The sequence below is a fragment of the Epinephelus lanceolatus genome, chromosome 22, assembly GCF_041903045.1.
Source record: "Epinephelus lanceolatus isolate andai-2023 chromosome 22, ASM4190304v1, whole genome shotgun sequence".
Lineage (NCBI taxonomy): Eukaryota > Metazoa > Chordata > Actinopteri > Perciformes > Serranidae > Epinephelus > Epinephelus lanceolatus.
Window position 1 is genome coordinate 2,931,645 of NC_135755.1, and position 20,856 is coordinate 2,952,500.

At 39.5% G+C, this 20,856-nt stretch overlaps 2 protein-coding genes across 2 annotated transcripts in view; one reads left to right on the plus strand and one right to left on the minus strand.

The window, feature by feature from the left end:
* Positions 1-1,865: 1,865 nt before the first annotated feature.
* LOC117245826 (atrial natriuretic peptide receptor 1) lies at positions 1,866-19,707 on the minus strand. The gene is made up of 23 exons (XM_033609379.2): positions 19,561-19,707; positions 17,407-17,518; positions 15,931-16,063; positions 15,670-15,802; positions 15,050-15,151; positions 13,395-13,497; positions 12,810-12,955; positions 12,652-12,724; positions 11,253-11,397; positions 10,568-10,654; positions 10,332-10,475; positions 10,040-10,161; positions 8,848-8,986; positions 8,539-8,587; positions 8,307-8,408; positions 7,560-7,679; positions 7,254-7,347; positions 6,422-6,509; positions 5,330-5,469; positions 5,088-5,240; positions 4,904-5,002; positions 2,776-2,867; positions 1,866-2,689 (listed from the first exon to the last, which is right to left on the minus strand). The coding sequence occupies exons 1-23, from the start codon at positions 19,588-19,590 to the stop codon at positions 2,498-2,500; spliced, it is 2,598 nt and encodes an 865-aa protein (XP_033465270.1). The 5' UTR covers positions 19,591-19,707; the 3' UTR covers positions 1,866-2,497.
* Positions 19,708-20,206: 499 nt separating this feature from the next.
* The window catches only part of LOC117245851 (nephronectin-like), a 16,907-nt gene continuing 16,257 nt past the window's right edge, over positions 20,207-20,856 (plus strand). Inside the window, exon 1 of the mRNA XM_033609425.2 lies at positions 20,207-20,716. Within this exon, the coding sequence (XP_033465316.2) occupies positions 20,643-20,716 (74 nt within the window). The 5' untranslated portion in view covers positions 20,207-20,642. The remainder of the gene's footprint in view (positions 20,717-20,856) is intronic.

Consider the following 20,856-nt stretch of genomic DNA (forward strand, 5'->3'; position numbering starts at 1 on the left):
GTCAGTTGGAGAGATGATTGGAAAAGAAAGCACAAAGTGAGAGCAGTTAATCAGTTAATCGATTAGTCGACTGTCAGAAAACACGTGTGTGTGTGTGTGTCTGTGTGTGTGTTGTGAAAAGAAAAGCGAGCTGCCTCCTGCAGCTGTGCTCATATTCAAACCTCTCATGCAGCTGAGCCTGTAGAAGAAAAACCCTCTGCCTGTGTGTCACGTGTATCACACGTCCAAACATGCTGAAATAGAAATATATATGAACTAATATCAGCAGCCATGTTTGTAGATTTATCACATGCAGCTGTAAAACCAGAGAAATGAAATTTAACCACAAATGATGATTTAACATTTCACTTTTAAAAAACTTCCCATGAGGTCATTTTAATGTTTATTGTACCTGAAGACATGTTGGTGTGTCCTGTGACGTCCAAAAATAACAGAAGCACTTTCAGATTATTGTGATAAAATGTGAGATTTTCAGCAGATCGTGACCTGTTAAAGGAAACGGACGACACATGACTGTTATAATCTGGATTTATTATCTACATCATGAAATTAATATTTGATACGTGGTGATAACGAGAGTGTTGTCCTGAAACCAGTCGGTACAATCACCATGACAAACAGTGTTAACGATCTGTCTGGGTTTCAGAATACTGAGAGAAGTAAGAGAGCCTGTGAGGGTCAAACAAACAAACAGTGGAGATCCACTTGTCTCTTCGTCCTTCTGTCCATCTTGGCTGCTGACAAGTAAACAAATCCCCTCATGTCCGTCTCTTCAAGTCGTCCATCTGCTCGGCAGCGTCACATGAATATTCAGACGGTGCAGCCGAGCCAGCAGAGACAATGATGAGCCACCTAAATCTGAACCATCACTGTTTCATTTTATATTTTATCCTCTGTTTTCTGTAAATGTCAACAAAACTCGTCCTCAGTGTCCATAATGTTTGTTTTGTTTAGTATTTGATCAATTTCAGACACATTGTAATAAAACTGGACCAAACAAACAAACAACGACACTGAAACATTTAATTTATAACCACAGTAACTGCAGCACAGTGAACACACATATATATATATACACAGATCCTCCATGTCAAATACTGAAAGTAAAAGTCCTGCTTAACTATAAGTACTGGAAATATTTTAATTAAATGTATTTTAAGTGGCAAAATTAAAATTATTTCTTATGCAAATAAATTGCTTATTTGCTGGTATTTTATTTGACATATATTTATGATTGGGTCGTCCTCATTTTCACAAAACAAGTGAATAAATCTGTCATTTCAGTAAAAATGTAAAAAAAAAAAAAAGAATTGGAAAATACAAATTAATTTGTATGAAAACAGGTCTGAATATTCTTACAGCTCTGATAGACTGAGACATTTATATGGACATGAAGGACCCATCTTTGATCCCGTGTTAGGTGTGTCCTGTTTACATGTTTGAGTATGAGAACATCATATTCCATTTGAATATGTTAGCTGGAGCGCTCTGAATGAAACTGGGATGTATATGAGGAATGTGGATGTGGTTATTCACGTCCATATAATCACACAGAGTGTGTCACTTTTAAATTTTAAAACATTTTTTTTAAATTAAAATTATTTAAAATTTAATTTAAATTTTTTAAATTAAGAACTCCTTTAAAAACTAAAATGATATTTTATAAACTGAAAGTAAAACATAAGTTTGCAAAATAATTTCTAAGATAAATTAAGTCAAAAGTAAAAATGAAATACTTCACACTATAGTTAACAAAACTGTACTGAATGTATGGAGGACAAATAACCACACAAGTATAAAAAAATGTATAAATAAGATGTGAATAAATAAATAAACACATAAATAAATAAATAAATAAATCAGGTTAGAATTTTACCTCATAGACATACAGACACAGAAGTACATAAATAATGTACAAACGTGGATATAAATTTAAGATATATGTTTTTGCATTTATTTATTTCCATATGTATTTTAAAATTTTTTATTTATTCTTTTATTTATTTAAGCATTTATTCCTGTGTTCATTTGTGCATTTATGTATTTATTCATACATTCATTCATTTATTCCCTAATTGATTTATTTTTTCTGTATTTATTTATTTATTTAAACATTTATTAATTTAATTCCATATTAATTTATTTATTCCTGTAATTATTTGCACATTTATTTATTTATTCCATATAAATGAACCACATGTACCACAGGTGGGAAATATTTTGTATCTGCTCTAAAACGTCTCTCTGAATGAGAACAGGGAGGTTTCTTATTAAGATATGATCTAGTGCACTTTCAGAATAGGAAATTAGAAGTAAAGGTCTGTTTGTCGTGTATTATTTAAGGTGTAACAATGATATTTAACACACAGAGCTGACAGTCAGTCGTGATCATGTGTGTGAGCTGCAGGTCGTTCAGAGGACGATGATGAACACGTAACTTTTAACACACTGAAACTCTCCAGGCTCACTGTGAACTCTGAAGACACCTGAAGACACATCAGGCCGGATCCAGGAGGACGTCGTCATTTACAAACCCCGGCATGGAGGAGTACAGCTCTCGCTCTTTCTCCGCCTCTGTCTCCGTCTCCATGGTGATGTTTTTGGTCGTCTTGGTGTCGGGGTTGACGTCCTTGGAGACCAGAGACATCTTCTTCCCCTCCAACCAGTAAGTGACCATGTCCCCTTTCCCCTGTTAGAGACAGAATCCGGAGTGTTACTGGGCAGCTCCCAGTGCTCCCAGTACCTGACAGAACTGAGCTGTGGCGGGCGGCTCACCTTGACCTGCAGCGTCCCTCTGCACTCCAGCACATAGCCGCCGATCTCCTCCAGCAGGTAGAAGGCACTGGAGCTGCACTGGATCTTCAGAGCTGAGAAAAATCAGATACTTTACTGAAGTAAAAGTACCAATAACACAAAGTAGAAATACTCTGTTACAAGTTCATCAGTAAAAGTACAAATGTATTAGTGTCTAAATATGCTTAAAGTTCCAAAAATAAAAGTACTTATTATGAAGAATAGCCAGAAAATTACAGGGATCAGTCTGACAGGTTTTTGTTCAAATTTTCTTCAAACTCCAAATCTGCTGTCTTGGACAAGAAAAATTAAATTTGTAAAATATTATGGCTGAATTTTGAAAACTGCAAAGTTTTTTTGTCACTCGGATTTTTGTCATCTGTCAGGCTACGAAAAAAAAGTCTTTTTTTATGTTGTGTTCACACCGGGAGCGAATAAAACAATTGGCGCAAGTGAATTACATTATAAGTCACTGTAAAGACGTGATTAGACCCAAATTCCCACCAGGCGATGGACACGATGCAAACGACGTGAAATATGTGAGTCAAGCAACATTAATGAAGCGAGTAGCCCCATTTCGGGTCATAGGCTTCATCGCAAGAGTTGAAAAAACTGAACTTTAGCGACCGATTCGGGTCGTTATAGCCAATCAGCATTTAGATCCTTAAGGGACGTATGACACGAGGACGTACTCGCGGAAGTTCATTAATCGATTCAGCGATGTCACGCGCATATGACGCAAGTTATTGGCATGTATGAGGCGAGTTAGCACAAAATATTCTAGCATTCAAACAAATCCAAAGAATGTGACGTTATGCAGGCTTCATAGCCTTGCCTTGCCTAACAGTGTGCAACAGTAGCTAACATTAGCTAAGCAATGGAGTCTGCTAACATCAAGACCTGACGGGCACCAACCACAACACAGAGTCCACACATGCTTTGTTTATACACCGCCACTTGGAGACAGAAATTCACTTAGCACCCTGTAGCAACTGGAATTCATCCCGAGCAATACTGAGCACAGGGGTCCTGGGCCGCCCCCTCAACCGCCTGAGTCCCTGCTGGATCACCAAACCTTCTGTTGCTGCCATTACATTACGCAGTTACACAGTTATTAACGTCATTTCATTCATCCAGACTTCAGATCGGGCTCATAAATTGGCTAGCTTGCGGTTAGCAAATTACTTCAACAGCTAATGTTACAAAGCAAACAACCAGGGGTGCGGTCATAAATCTAATCTGACGCTCAACACTAGATGAGAGAGCTGCTGGTCGAAGAAACGGAGCGCACTATTTCTACATATATATATTATAATATATTCCACATATATTAACAAACAGCTAAATGTTTGTTAATAATAAGTACCCAGAGTATGTTATGACCACTCGGAGAATATCATGTTCTGAATAACCAACACTCCAAATTTACTGAACAGCTAAGTTCTTGCCAGAGTGCGCTTCAGCACTTAGCGGGAGTATTTCCAAATGCGCCCTAGATCAATGCAGCATCACTTAGTTATAGCTAGCTGGCTAATGTAGCTTGCTTGCTTGCTAACATTATTGCTAGCAATATACCATCTGAGTGAATATGTCAGTTGGCTAACTTGCCAAATTACTTGCCCGGCTAACATGATCCATGATACTTACTTAGGTATTATGACAAACGGTGTTGATTTAACCAACAATAAATTATGTAACGGTACAAAGTGCTTTCTGTTAGCCAACAGTGATGCAGGGGGCGCCAACAAGCTAACTGTAACCTGAGCTAATGTTAGCCAGCTGGCTGTAACTTAGCTACTCTACATGGATCTGCGTTTGCTTTGTAACGTTATATGCTACTTATGGATCCAATGTTCCAACTGAAATGTAGGAACATTGCAGACAGTAGCGTTATTCTAAATATGACTGTAATGTATTTTCCAGCATTCTGTCAACATGATGACGGTAAATCATGGTCAGTCTCATGTTTGTCACTGTTTTGGTCGATACTCAGGTTTTGCTCTTGGCTACAGAGTGCGATCAACAGGGTGCTGACTGCACTTCACTGAATTGTAGTATTGTAAATGTCACTTATGATGAGATGATTATAAATGTAATACAGCAGAGTTACCGAGGCTGTTGGACTCCATCCTCGATGCTGTGTTCACTGTGTCTCCAAACAGACAGTAACGAGGCATCTTGGTCCCCACGACCCCCGCCACCACTGGGCCTACAGGAGGGGACGTTACATCGGGGTTAACAACAGTTTCTGACCTCTACAATGTGTGTGTGTACTGTTTAAAATATGTGTGTACCGGAGTGTATCCCGGCTCGTATCTGCAGCTGTGTGTTGGGCTTGTGGGGGATCCTGAAGGTGCGACAGACGCCCACCAGGTCCAGAGCCATGCTGGCGATCTCCGAGGCGTGAAGGATCCCATTCTCCCGGGGGACACCGGACACCACCATGTCTACACCGTCACACCGTGACACGGTCAGCAGCAGGAAGGTGGTGATGCTCAGAGTTATGTGACTAATGGTGTGTGTGTTTGTGACTCACAGGCGTCTCCGATGGTTTCCACCTTGTAGACATCGTAGTTGTCGATGATGTCGTCAAACGTCGTGTAGAGTTTGTTGAGGAAGTCCACTACCTGGTAAGGAGTGCTGCTGCTGGACAGCTGAGTGAAACCCACGATATCACTGCACACACGCACGCGCGCGCACGCACACACACACACACACACACACACACACACACACGTAAAAACGAATAAAGTTTTTTAAAAAAAGAAAATATTAAGCAATTAAACAGATAAACAGGCACACTCATATTCAGTACTTAAAAGTCATTATTCTAACAAACGTCTTTGATGTTTTTAGTGCTAAATAATTTTCAAAATTTAGTAGTGCATGAATTAATCCAAAAAATATCATTTAACTATTCAGTTTTTCCTCTTCATTAAAACTAGGACAAAATACCATGAGGTACAGGTTCTCACCGCTAAGGTCCCAGAGAGGGGTAATATTCCACGTAAAATCTTTAAAAGACTAAAGCCATACATTTTATGAGAACAACACTCAAATATTCTCTGAGATTAAACTTGCAAAATTTACATTATAAAATTTACAAAAAAAATTTTTAAAAAAAAAAATTATCTGGAATTTAAGTCCTAAATTTACAAGAATAAAATTCAGACATTTTCTGAGATTGAAGTCGGAAATTTACAAGAAAAAACAAACAAACAAAACCTTGGATATTTTCAAAAAATGTCCTAATTTAAGAGAAAAAACTTTGGATATTCTCTGAGATTAAAGTCATAATTTTAGAGAAAACAACTTGGATATTCTTATAGATTAAGTCCATATATTTACGACAGAAAGCACTCAAAAATTTTCTAAGAGAAGTCAAGAATTTATGAGGCTAAAAATGGGATTTTGTATTTTCCGAGATTAAAATCTTACATTTATGAGAAAAACTTGGACGTCTTCTGATATTACAGCAGTATTACCCACCCCTCCCTCAGCTCTTTTTCTTTTAGTTCCTTTTTGAGTCCTTCCCAAATATTGTTCATAGGACATGGTTACTTATAGACATCTTTGAATTTGGCAGATTATGACCTCCACACGCTCAGTCACTTCCTGTCTCTGGTACCTGAAGAAGACGGTGGCGCTGACGTAACTCTGAGCCTGCATTGGTTTGCCTTGCCGCAGGTCATCAGCTACCTGTTTGGGAAGCATACCTGCAACACAAATATGCAAATAATTTTATTTTACTGAAAGTTCATTTAACCAGGAGAAAACAGAGTTGTTAAGACATTAATCACATTTCCTTTTGAATGTAGTGAAAATATTAACTGAATTTGCAGGAAATCAAAAGAAAATGCAAATTGAGGTTTGATGCATGCGTGAACAAGATGTCACCATAATCCAGAATACATAAAAATGTTTTCTTGATGTTAAGGGAACACATTTCTTAAAAGGAAAAAGAAAATATTAGGGTTTTTTTTTATGAGGTTAATGAGTCTGAGTTTGGAAAGTGAATTTGTCTCCCAGTCATATATCAAGATGTTTGTTTGAAGAGACTTTTTCTTTAGAGTTCCACGTATTGTTTGAATATGATTATTGTTATCTGCCTTCATCTACCGTTTTCTGCATCTAAGGTTGATGTTAATTGTTAAAATGTTTGAAGATTTGTGGATTTAAGTGGATCTTCTGTATAAAGAGAGCTGCATCATCTGCATATAAAGAAATATTTACAGGTTAAATTTTGTTTATATAGACAGAAACAAAAGCTTTTGATAACATTAAAACGTGCAACTCACAACCAGAAAAATATTCTTATTAACACAATGACAATGCAAATGATTAACATGTTAAATTTTTTGTTGCAGCTTCAAATCCAGAGCAGGACCGAAACAACAGGAACCGAACAGGCATGATGAACAGGTGGTGAACAGGTGTGTGTGTGTGTGTGTGTGTCATACTGTAAAGCAGCCTGTCAGTCTTTTGTTTCTCGTGCATCAGATCCTGAGTCCGCTCGGCCACCAGCACCTCCAGGTGTTTACTGTACTTCTCCATCTGAAACAAACACAGTTACACCTTCATGTTTCACTGAGCTGCGATTTCTTTAAAAAGATTCATAAGAGACAGGATCACAGGAGAGAAATTAGTTATATCCTGTCTGATATGATCTTATATAAGAGACATGAAGAGGTGTATATAATATGATATGATGCAGTAGTATAAATAATTATGATGTAATGCAGTACAATAATAATCTGTGTTATCACCAGGTTCATCATCATGTCCACAGGGCTGACTTTGATCGGGTTGATTCGGTGAACAAACTTCCTGATTTGTTCAAAGGTGGGTCGGTGGGCGGGGTTATGAGAGCGACATCGCCGGATCAGCTATGGAAACACACACAGGACAAAAAGACAGCAGAAAAGGTAAATGATGGATTTCTTGTGACTAGGGTTGCAACGATAAGACTTTCATGGTACGACAACCATCTCAGAAAGTATTCTGGTTTCACTGTATGACGATGTTACAGAGTTATAACTATCATTACAGTGACGCTTAAAGAAATGAAGACAGAAGGGTTTCATTGGTTGAACAAATTCTTTATCACTATAACTGAAACATGAAAACATTTTATACATTGAAGAACGTGTAAGAAGTCTCCTTTTTAGACTTTGTCTGGCTACACTGTTTCACCACGGTGTTCCTTAAATATACCACTGCAACCCCACCTCTGACTGTGAAGGTGTTACAGACTTTGTGTGAATGAAAAGAGAAGTGGATGTTTTATGGACAAACAAACAAACAAAAACAATAAAATTACCTTTCTATCATCATTTTATCAATAAGTCAAATGTAAACATAACAATTAGATGTTCATGGACACAGAAACGATAAAAGGGACATTTTAATAAAACAGATAAAAGATGATAAAAGAAAAACATCTCAAAATAGTAATAACACAATAAAGTGAATTAATGATTGGTTATATTCAGATTCAGACGGAGTGTGCACACCTCAACGTAGTCAGCAGGACAGGGACAGGTGCTGTCGGCTTTACTGGAGATCAGTTCAGGTAGAGGAGGACACCAGGCGCTCTCCAGATTAGACTCCTCTGCCTGCAAAGTATATATTTATTATGTTTATTTGTCCCTCATTTACCCAGTGAAGTCACAGAGAAGGCAACACACAAAGTCAACACAAGTTAGGATTCCAACGGGGCGATAAACTGGTCAGAATGTGACTTACTGGGACAGGGTCGCTGCGTGTAGCAATCTCCAGCAGGATGATGGAATAACTGGAAAACATACAGAGGTTATTAACTGGCCTCTGTGTGTGTGTGTGAGAGAGTGTGTGGTTGTGTATTTGTGTCTTGTTTACTGGAACTTATCCTGTCTTTTATCTGTATTTTCTCATTTTATTATGTGAGGCACTTTGAGTTGCACTTGCTGTTTGAACAGATGAAGTTATTATTATTATTATTATTATTATTATTGTTATTAACGTCAGGGTATTACTGTGAGTCCCTTGAGGTGACAGAGACCAGTTTTTGCGTACCTGAACACGTCTCCAGCGAGCGTCGGCTCCATGTTAGAGTTATGAAACTCGGGCGGCATGTACACTTCCATGAGTCTCTGCTGATAGGTGGAAAGAGGCTCCGCCCTGTCATCCCTGCGATACGTCCTCAGCCCGTAATCTGACAGGACGGACCATAAGTCAATCAAAAGCAGGAAATAAAACAGTCCAATCAGTGTGTGGTATTTATACTGTGTCCCAGAGGCTTTAAAAAGTCAGATGCAGGAAAAGACGAACTTTTTGTTTTTCCTCTCTTTAAATCTGCTAAAAAAAAAATAACGTTAGCATCGTTCTGCATCCCCTTAAAAAGGATATATTCTCTATTAGTGGGCAAACAATCAGATATTTGCCTCTGTGAGGAGTTTGAAGATATTATTAAATACTAAATGGTATGGTTATTTTAGGTCAGTTCATTGACATCTGTGGGGAGAAATATGGGACTCTGTTAAATTAAAACAAAGCAATACACTTTTAAAAAAGTGTTAGCTGTGAAAATACTACACTGCACTGCAAATTACTTCCATAAAGTTGCAATATGTAACTGTAATATTTCACAATAAATTACATTATTATCACCTCACAGGCTTTTACTGTGATTTTTTAAGTGTATTCAGAACTTTATTGTGAAATTCATGCAGGTAAGTACAGTAGTGTTACTGCTAAATCACAGTAATATATGGAGTTTAACTGTGAAATTAGTGAAGTACAATAATTCTACGGGAGCAAACTGCTAATCACAATAATCTAACGTACATAAACTGTTCACCACGTCAAGAACGTTCAGTCAGATATTTTACACACTGTAAAATATCTGACTGTACATTTACAGTAAAGTGGTAGTTATGTCTGCATATTACTGTGATTTATCAGTATGCTCCTGTAAAATTACCGTATTTCACTGTAATCTCACAGTTAAACTTTAAGCAGTAACATTCCTGTATTTCATAGTTACATATCATTGTTGTGGCCTTTAAGATTATAATAATGTAATTTATTGTGAAATATTACAGTCAGATATTGTAATTTTCTGGATATAATTTGGAGTGTACTTTAAATATATTTTAACATTCAGAATAAACACAGATTAATTCACATTTTTTTCTATTTTGAAACTGTCAATTGAAAAAACAACAAGCCCTCTAGATTAAAGACATTACTGTAAATACGACATCACCTGTTATTTTACAGACCCAGCGGTCGTCTAAGACACAGTTCAGAGACTTGAGTCGGCCGTGACAGATCTTGTGTTGGTGGAGGTACGAAACTCCTCTGGCAATGTCTGTGGCGAAGGAAAACCTGGCAGAGTGTATAAGAATTAGCATTATTAATTTTCATAAGCCAAATAAACCTCTTTACTTCTTTATCCTGACTCAAAACCAACAGCACTTTGTGACTCCTGTAACTTCTGTTGTTGTAATGAAACCAACATGTTACTGTGTCTTTAATAAGACAGTTTGTGTGTCTACCTGAAGCCCCAGTTAAGAGGGATCTCCTCGTTAAGGAGAACATCGTTAAGGCTTCCTTTGGGGCAGTACTCTGTCACTATGGCGACGTCAGGCACCTCAACGCACCCGCCGATAAACTTACACAGGTTAGGGTGATCGAGCTCCCTGAAGAAAGAGAGACGGAGAGTCAAAATACCAAATGTGGAATATGAAGGTCGAATCAGACGTGTGTGTGTGTGTGTGTGTGTGTGTGTTACCTGACTTGTTTGACTTCTTGTCTGATGGTTTTGGACAGAGAGAAAGTCTTAGTTTGAATCTTCTTGATGGCCACCGTCCTGCCGTCACTGGAGGAGGAAATTATCTTTAGCACAGGATGTTTTCTCCAACATGGAAGACTTTTCTCTTCATTTCTAACAACCAGGCTTAAAACATGGAGGTAGAACCAGTGTGTTGATGTGTACCTGTAGATCTGTTCATTTCAGTTCTTGTCAAAATGAATAGTTCAGGCTTATAACATACTTTCATTGTCCCCATTCATCTGTCTCCCCTTGTTTCTTATCAGGTCTGGAATAAAAACATAATATGCTCCAAAACATGTGTACAAAACATTTTTTAACCTTATTCTGAATATTCCTACTAAGCTCTTTACATGACTAATGAAAATGAATATTCCACTAATATTCCTGTTTACATGCAGATGTGCACACTCTGATTAACTTGTCCTGACTTGTCGTTTATCACATCAAAATATAGAAAAGTGGAACAGCCACCCCTTGTGCCATTTTGCTTCTTTGCATCAAAACAGAGACAACGAGGCATTGTATCTGCAGTACTATTGAATAATTTTAAATAAAACTCAGCTCTACTTTTAACTCTTAACCAGAAGCATTAAAAACAATGCTACTGTGTTGACAGCGTGAATGAGGTGTAAGGTGAGCATACTATATCCCAGTGCAGGTGAAAAGTGTTTTCCGGGTCCCTGGTTGTCCCGTATAGGAGCTGAGAGCGGTCACACAGCTGGTGTTGCTGTCGCTGTTCCCCACCGGTACACTCATTATACTGCCCATCGTCATATGAGCCTCCGGATCTATAGAGAGGAAGAAAGAGCGAGACGGGTACAGTAAAGCTGGATTCCTTCTTTTTTTATGGAAACACATGATACAACAGTTATTGAACAAGCTAAGCTGTTTTGGGTCAGTTAAAGCGACATAGCAGGTTGTACATTTAGACCAGTGTAGACTGGTTTCTGACCTGTTTCAAATGCAGGTATCAACCAATTTTGAGGCCATTTCAATCCAGTTTCATAACTCTTTAAACCCAGTACAGACCAAAGATTCACAACAAGACGAGTGGAAACAGACAACTACTTGCAATGCGTCGTTTTGTATCATCTTTTGTGGCGGGACAGAGTTGCTGCGGAAAGTGGTGGTCATCCCTTAGTATCCCCCTTAGGTTGCCCTGGTGATAAAGTGGCTCAACCTTGAGCCGTAAACTCCCTTTAGCATTGTTAACTTTGTTATCACTGTTAGCAGTGTCAACACAGCCAGTGGTGCTAACACAGTAAACAAAGAGGTTTTGCAGCCTTAAAATGAAGCCACTTTCTCACCAGGTGGACCTAAAGGGGAGACTGAAGATGTTCCCCATGTTTCCGCAGCAACTCCGTCCCGCCACCAGGACAGCGTTACTAGCAGCAATCACTGAATGAGCGGAGAGGCTAGCTAGCGCCCGCCCACCAAGGCAAATGCTAACCAGTAGAGATTGGATGGTAGGCAGTAAGCACTATGTTTCCGAATGTTAACATGGCTAAAAAGCCATCTGTCAGCAAAGCCAACAGAAAATTAAAAAGAAAGGCAAAACATTTACATCACACAACATTAAAATGTGCTAACCTTGAAATGAATAGAGCTTTGAAATGTGGTGCTAAATCTCACTGGGTCAGTGGAGCACCGGAGCAAAAGGAAAGACTTCTCTAATTTCACTCTATGTAGCCTTTTTTTTAATTTTATTAAATAGGTTAGTTAGCGGTTAATGGGTGTCAGGCAGCTGAAAGCAATAGTAACCAGCACTGACGCACTGACATCCATACTTTAGACTGACCCTTGACCTGTACAGAAACATTTCAGACTTGTTTAAACCACCTTTAAGGCCATGGGTGTTAGACCTGTTGAGAACAGTGCCAGACTGGTTCCAGACGAGCACAGATCTGATCTGTTTAGTGCAGCTTTAGACCGCTTGTGACCAGTTATAGACCAGTTCCTCACCAGTTTACAACAGGGCAGTCCAGAGTTGACTAAACTAGTTCAGGCAATGTAGACCGGTCTGATCTGGATTGTCTCAGTACCTTGTTTTATCTTACTGAAGTCGATGATCCAGCTCTCGTCCCACAGAAGCTTCTGTTTCTGGTACCTCAGCCACTACACCAGACAGATTCATTGATTAGGTTTTTATTATTGTGTTATTTTATTATTTGAGTATTTGCCAGGTTGTGTGAGTTCTCACCACAGCAGTCAGTATGAAGCAGAGGCAGAGCAGGCTGAGCGGCAGGCTGATGGCCAGCTTGGTGGCCACGGTCATCGGGCATTCACCACAGTCGGCGGGACAGGTGGAACAATGCTCCGCCTCCTCACAGACATCATCACCACACACTCAGAGGGAAGAAAAGAGGGAGCACAGAGATTACTGGAACAATGTGATGATGGTAATATAACCATTGATGGTAGCCAAAATCTCAGTCTCTAACTGCCCCCTGAGGACTTTAAACTTTGCCAAACCAAACCCAGAAGTTGCCCACATGTAACCGTTTACCCAAAGATAATAGTCCTTGACACAAACACCATTTCTGACCTCACAGTATATCTAAACTTTGATATACAACTTCAATATAAATAAGAGATGCCCCCTGGTTTCTGTCCAGATTAAACCAGATTTTCTAAACTTTATAGACAACAAATATGACTTTGAACTGTTTTTGTCCCCATGTGATCCCAGACAGTAGCTACCTCTGTCGATCACATGACCCTTGTTGTAGATTTTTCTGTCGTCATACTAGGACGTAAAGGCACAACATATAGGAATGTAACCTACCTACAGCAGGCTGCACAGTGCTCTTGGCCTCAAGAGCAACCTGCATGCGGCCAACTCGTATGTGAGCGATAAGCGAGGTTAAACCAGCATGGAACAGAACCACCTGCGGGACAGAGTAAAGGGTTCACCGGGTTACTTGGGACCACAAGCCAAAGATGTGAAGGTTGGATCTGAGTTAAAGCTGGAGTTGAGAAATCTGCAGGGGAGTTTGGTGATCGATCATATATTGTTAAAATTAGCAAAAAGCCTCAAAGAATTTGAGAGTGCAAGAAATAGAGTTAAAAACATTGGTGATTTAAAGTAGTGTATCGTCTGCATACAAAGACATTCATGTATTTCAGGCTTTTTATGTACTTAGGGGCAAGTTTAGTGTGTTGTAGCAATGACGTAATAAAGTTTGGCCACTTATAGACTATAACTCACTTGTGCATCAAAAAACTTCTTGAACTCACACATGATGTACTTTGTATTCTTGGCAATACCAGACACTTTGCCCTCCCTCTAATATGAGAACAGTTTGTTAAAGAACCCAAGAGTCATCATTATTTTCTGTCATGGGACTTCAGACATTTTGCTGTGTGTTCATATTTTCTGTTTATGACACTGGTCGGAATATTAACACTGTACCCATAACTTTTTGCTCACAACATATGATTTAGAAGAAAACTTGTCGGGCGTTTATCAAATGTGGGAACTAAGGAGTTGGTCTGAGTGGTATGTGAACTGTTGGACTTCATACTTATTTGTACTTAGTGTTAAAACTCTGTTGAAATCTCATAACTGCCATTTCCCACCTGTGGCTTCCGTTTTACCTTCAGTCATACAAGAGGTTTCTTCCACTTTTGTGGCATTTTTGTCGAGAGCTTTGGCTTTTGTCACAAGTAAGGATGTCGGTTTCAGTTTATTTTGCTTTTATAGCCCATTGACACCTATTTGCTCTAAACTAACTGCTTACTTTTGAATGGAAAAAAAGCAAAATGTGAAATACAAGAGGACTTTTCTTTTAGTCTGGTGCTCTGGAGACTCTGTGAGTTTTAGCACTGTGTTTCAAAGCTCTGTCCATTCAGAGGTGGTGAAATTTAAATGTTTTGTGATGTGAATGTTTTGTTTTGTTTTGTTTTGTCTTTTATTTTCTGTTGGCTTTGCTGACTTAACATGTGGAAACATGGCGGCTGCCCACCCTCAGGTCTCCACTGGTTAGCTAATGTTAGCCTTGGCCACTCTGTAATGTGAACCAAGCGGGTTGGGTGGGAGCTAGCGAGCTGCTCATTCACAATTAGCAATGGTTACACCTTACGGTTGCTAAAAACACAATTACAGTGTTTGTATCATTAACTGTTTACACAGTATTGCAGCAGCGTTGTTAAAAACAATTAAATAATTAGCTGGATCTGCCACAGTAATTCTTATACACATTTACCTCTGTCTAAGTCATTCTAGCTTCTCATTGGTTAGTTAAGAGGCACATGACCCATAACAAGGAAGTGTAACCAGGAAATGCTGTTGTGAAGCTGCTGATGTGTGGAGAATAGTAAAGTGCTGCTTAAGAAAATATCCGTCTCCATCCCGCTGTTTACTCAACAAGAGTGACCCAACCACCACACATCGAATAGCCACGTTGCAAATGTTAGCACCGTTAGACATGAGACTGTCACCTTGGCGGTCCAGTTGGTCTGCGTCATCTTGCCGGAGGTCGAGATGGTGTGGGTGAAGATTTTCCCATCATCAGGTATCCAGGGACCACAGATGCTCTCTGTCTGAAAGTTGGTTTATTATCGGATTATTAAATGTTTAACATGTAATTACATTAAACAGTGACACTTAAATAAAGAAACAGCAGTCGACGAAGACGTACATTTGTTCCATTACTGTACTAAAGTACAGGTTAGAGGTTCACGTACTTTTATTTCAAGAGAGATATTTTTAGTACTTTTAATCCATGATAATTATCTGATAGATGAAAAGACTGATTTGGGATTTTACATTCAAGATGAGGTATCTAAAATATTATCTGCTTAAAGTTATTGTTTTTTAGAGAAGGTGTGTTTTTGTAAGTTCTAAGAAATGTAAAAAAGTCAACAAAGCTTCCTCGAAACAAACAGATTCAGTTCTATGAATCCTTGATTGCATTTATTCATGGTTTTAATGATTCTATGTGATGATTGATAATTGGAACTGTTATTTATCCATCAACACAACATTAGCTTATATCTGGGAGCTAGCTGTCGTTTGTTTGAAACCATCACAATGGAAAGTAAAGGATCAAAGTACGCACCATGTGTCCCATCGGACAGGAGTGGATGTTAGCGTGATGAATGCAGCAGTTGTCTCCGTCAGCGTCTTTCCAGTTGGTCGGACAGTCGAGATGTTCACAGAAACTCTGCGCTGCTTCGGCGTTTATTATGGAGCTGAAAACACATCAGACCAGTTCAGATCTAGTTTGGATCCCAGTAGAATTTAAAAAACTAAAACCAGTTTAAATAAGTATTAAGTCTGGTTTAAATCCAGTAAAACCAGTTATAATGAATGTATTAACCGGTTTGTGAAGATGTTGTTGTCGATGGCCCACTGGTAGAAAGATTCTCTGGCTGTTACCGAGTACGTGACGCTGAACACCTCGCCGCTCTTCACTGTCTCTGGAGGACGGACCACCCAGGCCATCTCCAAACCTGAGACCCAACAGAGAGACAGATAACCCGAGTTTAATTCCGGTATGATGGAAGCTTGAATTTCACTTTGTGCTTGTTGTAAAGTTGAATTCAGAGAGTACAACTGAGGAAGAAACTAGCTTTATTTCTGCAGTATTTTCTGATGTAAAAGCAGAGTTTACTTACTGGAGTTATTATGTTTTATAAAGCCAGATAAGGTACGTATGAGGGTTTAGAGGGAGATCTAGTCCAGTGGACTTCACTGGGTTCTGAGGCAAATTTGTAAAGTGGTTATAGATGGATTTCTGTTTCATGTTAATCATATATATGGTGGTTATGACTTTTCAAAGTTCACCATTTTGAGCGCCCCATAACAAGCATCTGCTAAGTTAGGAATGACAACTTGTAGAAGTTTACTGGTTAAATGGCAACTTGTGGCACCTCAATTGATGCTAGTGCTGTTAGCTAAAATCAGCAATTTCAGTACGCCGTATCATAGAAGTAATGCCTAAAGTTTTTTATTTACTGCTACTTTATATTACCTATATTACAGCGTCATGTTTCACTCAGTAGAGCTCAGATTTAATGAATCAGCTGTAATAAAAGTGTGTACACTGTGTGGAGCATTAGCTGGGAAACATCACGTTTAATCTCTTTACATGGAGCTAAAATTAATACTGAATTATGTTAAATGTTCACTGAATATGTTTACGTCATTTTATAAGCTGTAAGAAATCACGAATCATCTTTTAGAAAGAGTAGATGTTCACGGTCAGCTGGCTCGGGCTCCGTTAAAATTAAAAATATGTTAACATAGCGAGGCAAGCTAATCGCTAACGCACTTGGTTAAAATTGAAAACAACCAACGCTTTGAGACGGTTGTCAGAGACGACAGAAGTAGAGGAAAGAGACTTAGCATAACATTAACTAACCGTTATCATTGGAAAACACCAGTTCTGGTAATTCCCGCAAGGTATCATGGGAGCTGGGAATAAGGAGGAAACAGCTCTTTGTTTTCTTGTGATCACTCATTCTTGACAATTTGGACAAAACCTTATTTTAGGTTTTTTTTTGTTGTTTTTTTTTAAATTGCCATCTTTAATCAGGCTGGAAAATATATTAAAAGATCCAAGTCTTGAATGTTAAACCTTGTGACAGACCGACCTCCCAGTGATTTAATATTTTCTTTAATATCATACATGATGGATGTCAGACATGTACTATAACACAGAAGATAATTTATCAGGCTTTGATCCTCATGTAATACAGAATAGAAAACTAGAACATCAGCAGCCTTTAATGTCACAGCCACTCTGAGCGTCAGATCAGCTGTTACAGACTGTAGCTGTGAGACAGTTTCTGACCTCCACAGTCGATCATGTTGTACTCGTTGGGTTTGTCCAGAGGCCAGCAGTCGTACTCGCTGTTGTCCAGGTCGTGCCAGCAGTTTGTCGGACCAACGAAGGACACACACACCTGGAACAACACACCGTAACAAAGAGCTCACCATCCACTAATATAGAGATGTTAATTATAGATTTAAATCACATGACAAGAGACAGACAGAGACGGATTTTTCAAACACTTGGTGAATAATATATTCAAATAAATCATGTCAGATCATCTGACTATATAATGATGAACACTCTGTGTGTGTCTGTGTGTGTGTGTGTTCCATGTTTTTCTCCTCACTGACTTGGTCAATCCATGTGAAATTTGGCACAGTGGTAGAGGGTCATGGGAGGATGCCAATGAAGCAATATTACATCAATTGGCCAAAGGGGGGCGCTATAGCAACCCATTGAAATGTCAAACTTTGAATGGGCATATCTCATGCCCCGTATGTCGTAGAGACATGAAACTTTGCACAGAGATGCCTCTCCTCATGAGGAACACATTTGCCTCAAGAACCCATAACTTCCGCTTATATAGATTTTCCGCCATTTTGAATTTTTTGAAAAACACTTCAAATGGATCTCTTCCTAGGAAGTTTGAGCGATCTGCATGAAACTGGGTGAACATAATCTAGGGACCAATATCTAAAGTTCCCTCTTGGCAAAAGTTGGAAAACTTACTAAAACTGAGCTTCTATAAGGCAATGAATATTGCGGAGGGCGTGGCTCATCACATAAAGGTGTATAACATCTCAAGGGTTTCACCCATCACCACGCAACTTTGTAGGCATATGACCACACATAATCTGAGGGGACCCCTCCATTATTGACTCCATCAAACAAAATGGGGGCGCTAGAGAGCTCATTTCTTATCTAGGCCTAACCGCCATATGGATTTTTACTAAACTTGGTAGATATGTAGAACAGGATGCCTCAAGGTGACTGGAGAAATTTAACTCTAATTGGCAACTGGGTGGCGCTATAACAACAGAAAAATGCTTCAAAATGGCTAAAATGCGACCGATCGCTGTGGCTCCCCCTGTGGACCAATGTTGGTGTTGTTTTCTAATGTTTGGTATGACTAAGTCATGGTATGGTATGCTGTACATAATCACGGAAACTGTCAGTGTGTCATTCTGTCAGTCAGTCATTCTGTCTGTCCCACGTTTTTCTACTCACTGACGTGGTCAATCTATGTGAAACTGCACATAGGCATTGAGGACTGGCATAGGTAGAAGGTGACAAAGCTACCAATGGGTATGGACTAGTGTTCAGTATTTTCAGAGTCAAATAATTTCAGGGAGATTTTTAATCAAGAAAACAAACATTTGAATATGAGGGAACAGAGAGGAAAACCACACGTATTTTTTGGACATGTCAGACCAGTTCTGTCAAAATGTAAATGTTGCAATTAAAGAAATTCTGGGATATTAAACAGCAGTTATGTGCTTTGGAGATATAAATAAGAATGAAAGAATTTGTACAAGACTGAGCCCCTAAGAGAGATTTGTGACCTATGAGCTTTGAGTCAGGGAAAATGTTTTTGTTAGTAAACAGATGATTTATGACAGAGTGGGAAAAAAATCTGGACTAACTGATGGCTGAACTTGGACATTTATAACCATGACAATTATATTTAACCCTTTATTTATCTCTTTGACTTTCTGATTGTGGACAGAACGTTGCAAGTTATTATAAATGATACTTATGGTTGTATCCACAAACTAAAATTCAATAAACGTTAAAGTATAAAAAACAAACAAACATGTAGAGTCATGTAAATGCATAAAAAGCCCCTTAAAACCTTTAATTTTTCTCCTGCATACAGAGCTTAAATAGAGCTCACAGCAGCTGATCTGCTGTATTTGATGAGCTGCGTTTCTAAAACCTGAAAAGATTAAATCTTTGTAATTAAGAAAATAAGTCCTTCAAAATAAAATGCAGCTCAGGATTAGAGCTCCAGCTGAACATGAAATACACTCAGTTTACCGTGGTTACATTTTTGAATAATAATGAAAAACATAATGAGAGAAAACAAAGTAATCTGACATTAAAACCTGATCTGAGTTCATTATTTGACACTTTCAGATGGGTTAAAAGCAGGTGTCGGAGGTGAAGTCTTACCCAGAGCAGAAACCAAAATCTTTTCCTCATGTTGCTGCAGAAGCACAGACAGGTGGACAGATGTGTGTCGGTGAGCGGTAGAGTCCAGACTCAGTGATGAGGAGAGCAGTGGAGCTGTGGTGGACACATGTAGGACAGACTGCAGAGAGACTGTGGTGCTCACCGCCCTCTGGTGGTGACTTGTGTTACTGGTTTTACCATCTGAAGGATAAAGCCAGGGTCAGCTGGAGTCCTTCTGCCACCACAGCTGCTACAGTGTGTGTGTTACAGTACAGTGTGTGTTACAGTGTGTGTTACAGTACAGTATGTGTAGCTACAGTGTGTGTACAGTGTGTGTGTAGCTACAGTGTGTGTTACAGTACAGTGTGTGTACAGTGTGTGTAGCTACAGTGTGTGTACAGTGTGTGTAGCTACAGTGTGTGTTACAGTGTCGGTTCCCCGGTGAGGATGTGACGTGTGTGACATGTTGTTTGAACAGCTTCATTTGTAACTTAATTTCCTGTCAAATGAGCTCGAGCTGTTTACAGTCAACACAATGAGCCCACGCGCCAACGCTCCATCTGTGTTTATGTCCCAACAGTGTGTGTGTGTGTGTGTGTGTGTGTGTGTGTGTGTGTGTGTGTGTGTCTCCGCCTCCTCTCCGCTCCGGGTTTTGTCGGGCACTACCGGGCACGCGACACCAGCCGTGCGAACGCTACCTGCCAATCACCGCGTGCACGAGGACACGCTTCTTTCTTTCCCCATCTAACTTTGGAACGTTGGTGCGCGCGCGACGTTCCTTCGAACGTTTCGCACGTGCTCAGTCAGAGACTTAACGGGTTCTATATTTTAATAAGCGCGTGTTTTAACGCGTCTCATCTCGTGTCGTTCTTCTACCGTCGCTTTTCTTCTTGTTTTCCTACTTTAACGTTATTTTGACGTCACACCGGTACCGGCTCCGTGCGGCTCGGTGTAGATGTGTTTTCAAACTGGATATTAGCTTGTTTTCCGTCCCGGGTCGAGCCGGACCGGACCGGACCGGACCACAGTGAGATAGCTGATTAACAAAGCGGGCTGAGCTGGATCCCGGATCAAAGGAGGAGATGGTGACCCGGGTCAGCCTGGTTCTGCTGTCCTGGTTCTGTATGTGGACTCAGGGACACAGAGACTATGACAGGTCAGAACTTTGTCTCTTTGTTCTACACGATGCTGTAATAACAATATACTGTGTGTGTGTGTGTGTGTGTGTGTGTGTGTGTGTGTGTGTAATGTAGGGACTGTTCTCTACTGATCAGAGGGGCTGGGGTGGAACTCTAT

Bases quoted from the DNA above. Each gene is read 5' to 3' on its own strand.
- LOC117245826 (XM_033609379.2), bottom strand. From the start codon at position 19,590: ATGAGGAAAAGATTTTGGTTTCTGCTCTGG. The intron at 6,510-7,253 runs GTATGACACACA...TTTGTGTTGCAG, and splicing joins GACTGACAGGCTGCTTTACA to GTATGCTTCCCAAACAGGTA. The intron at 5,241-5,329 runs GTGAGTCACAAA...GTGACGGTGTAG, and splicing joins GGAAACCATCGGAGACGCCT to ACATGGTGGTGTCCGGTGTC.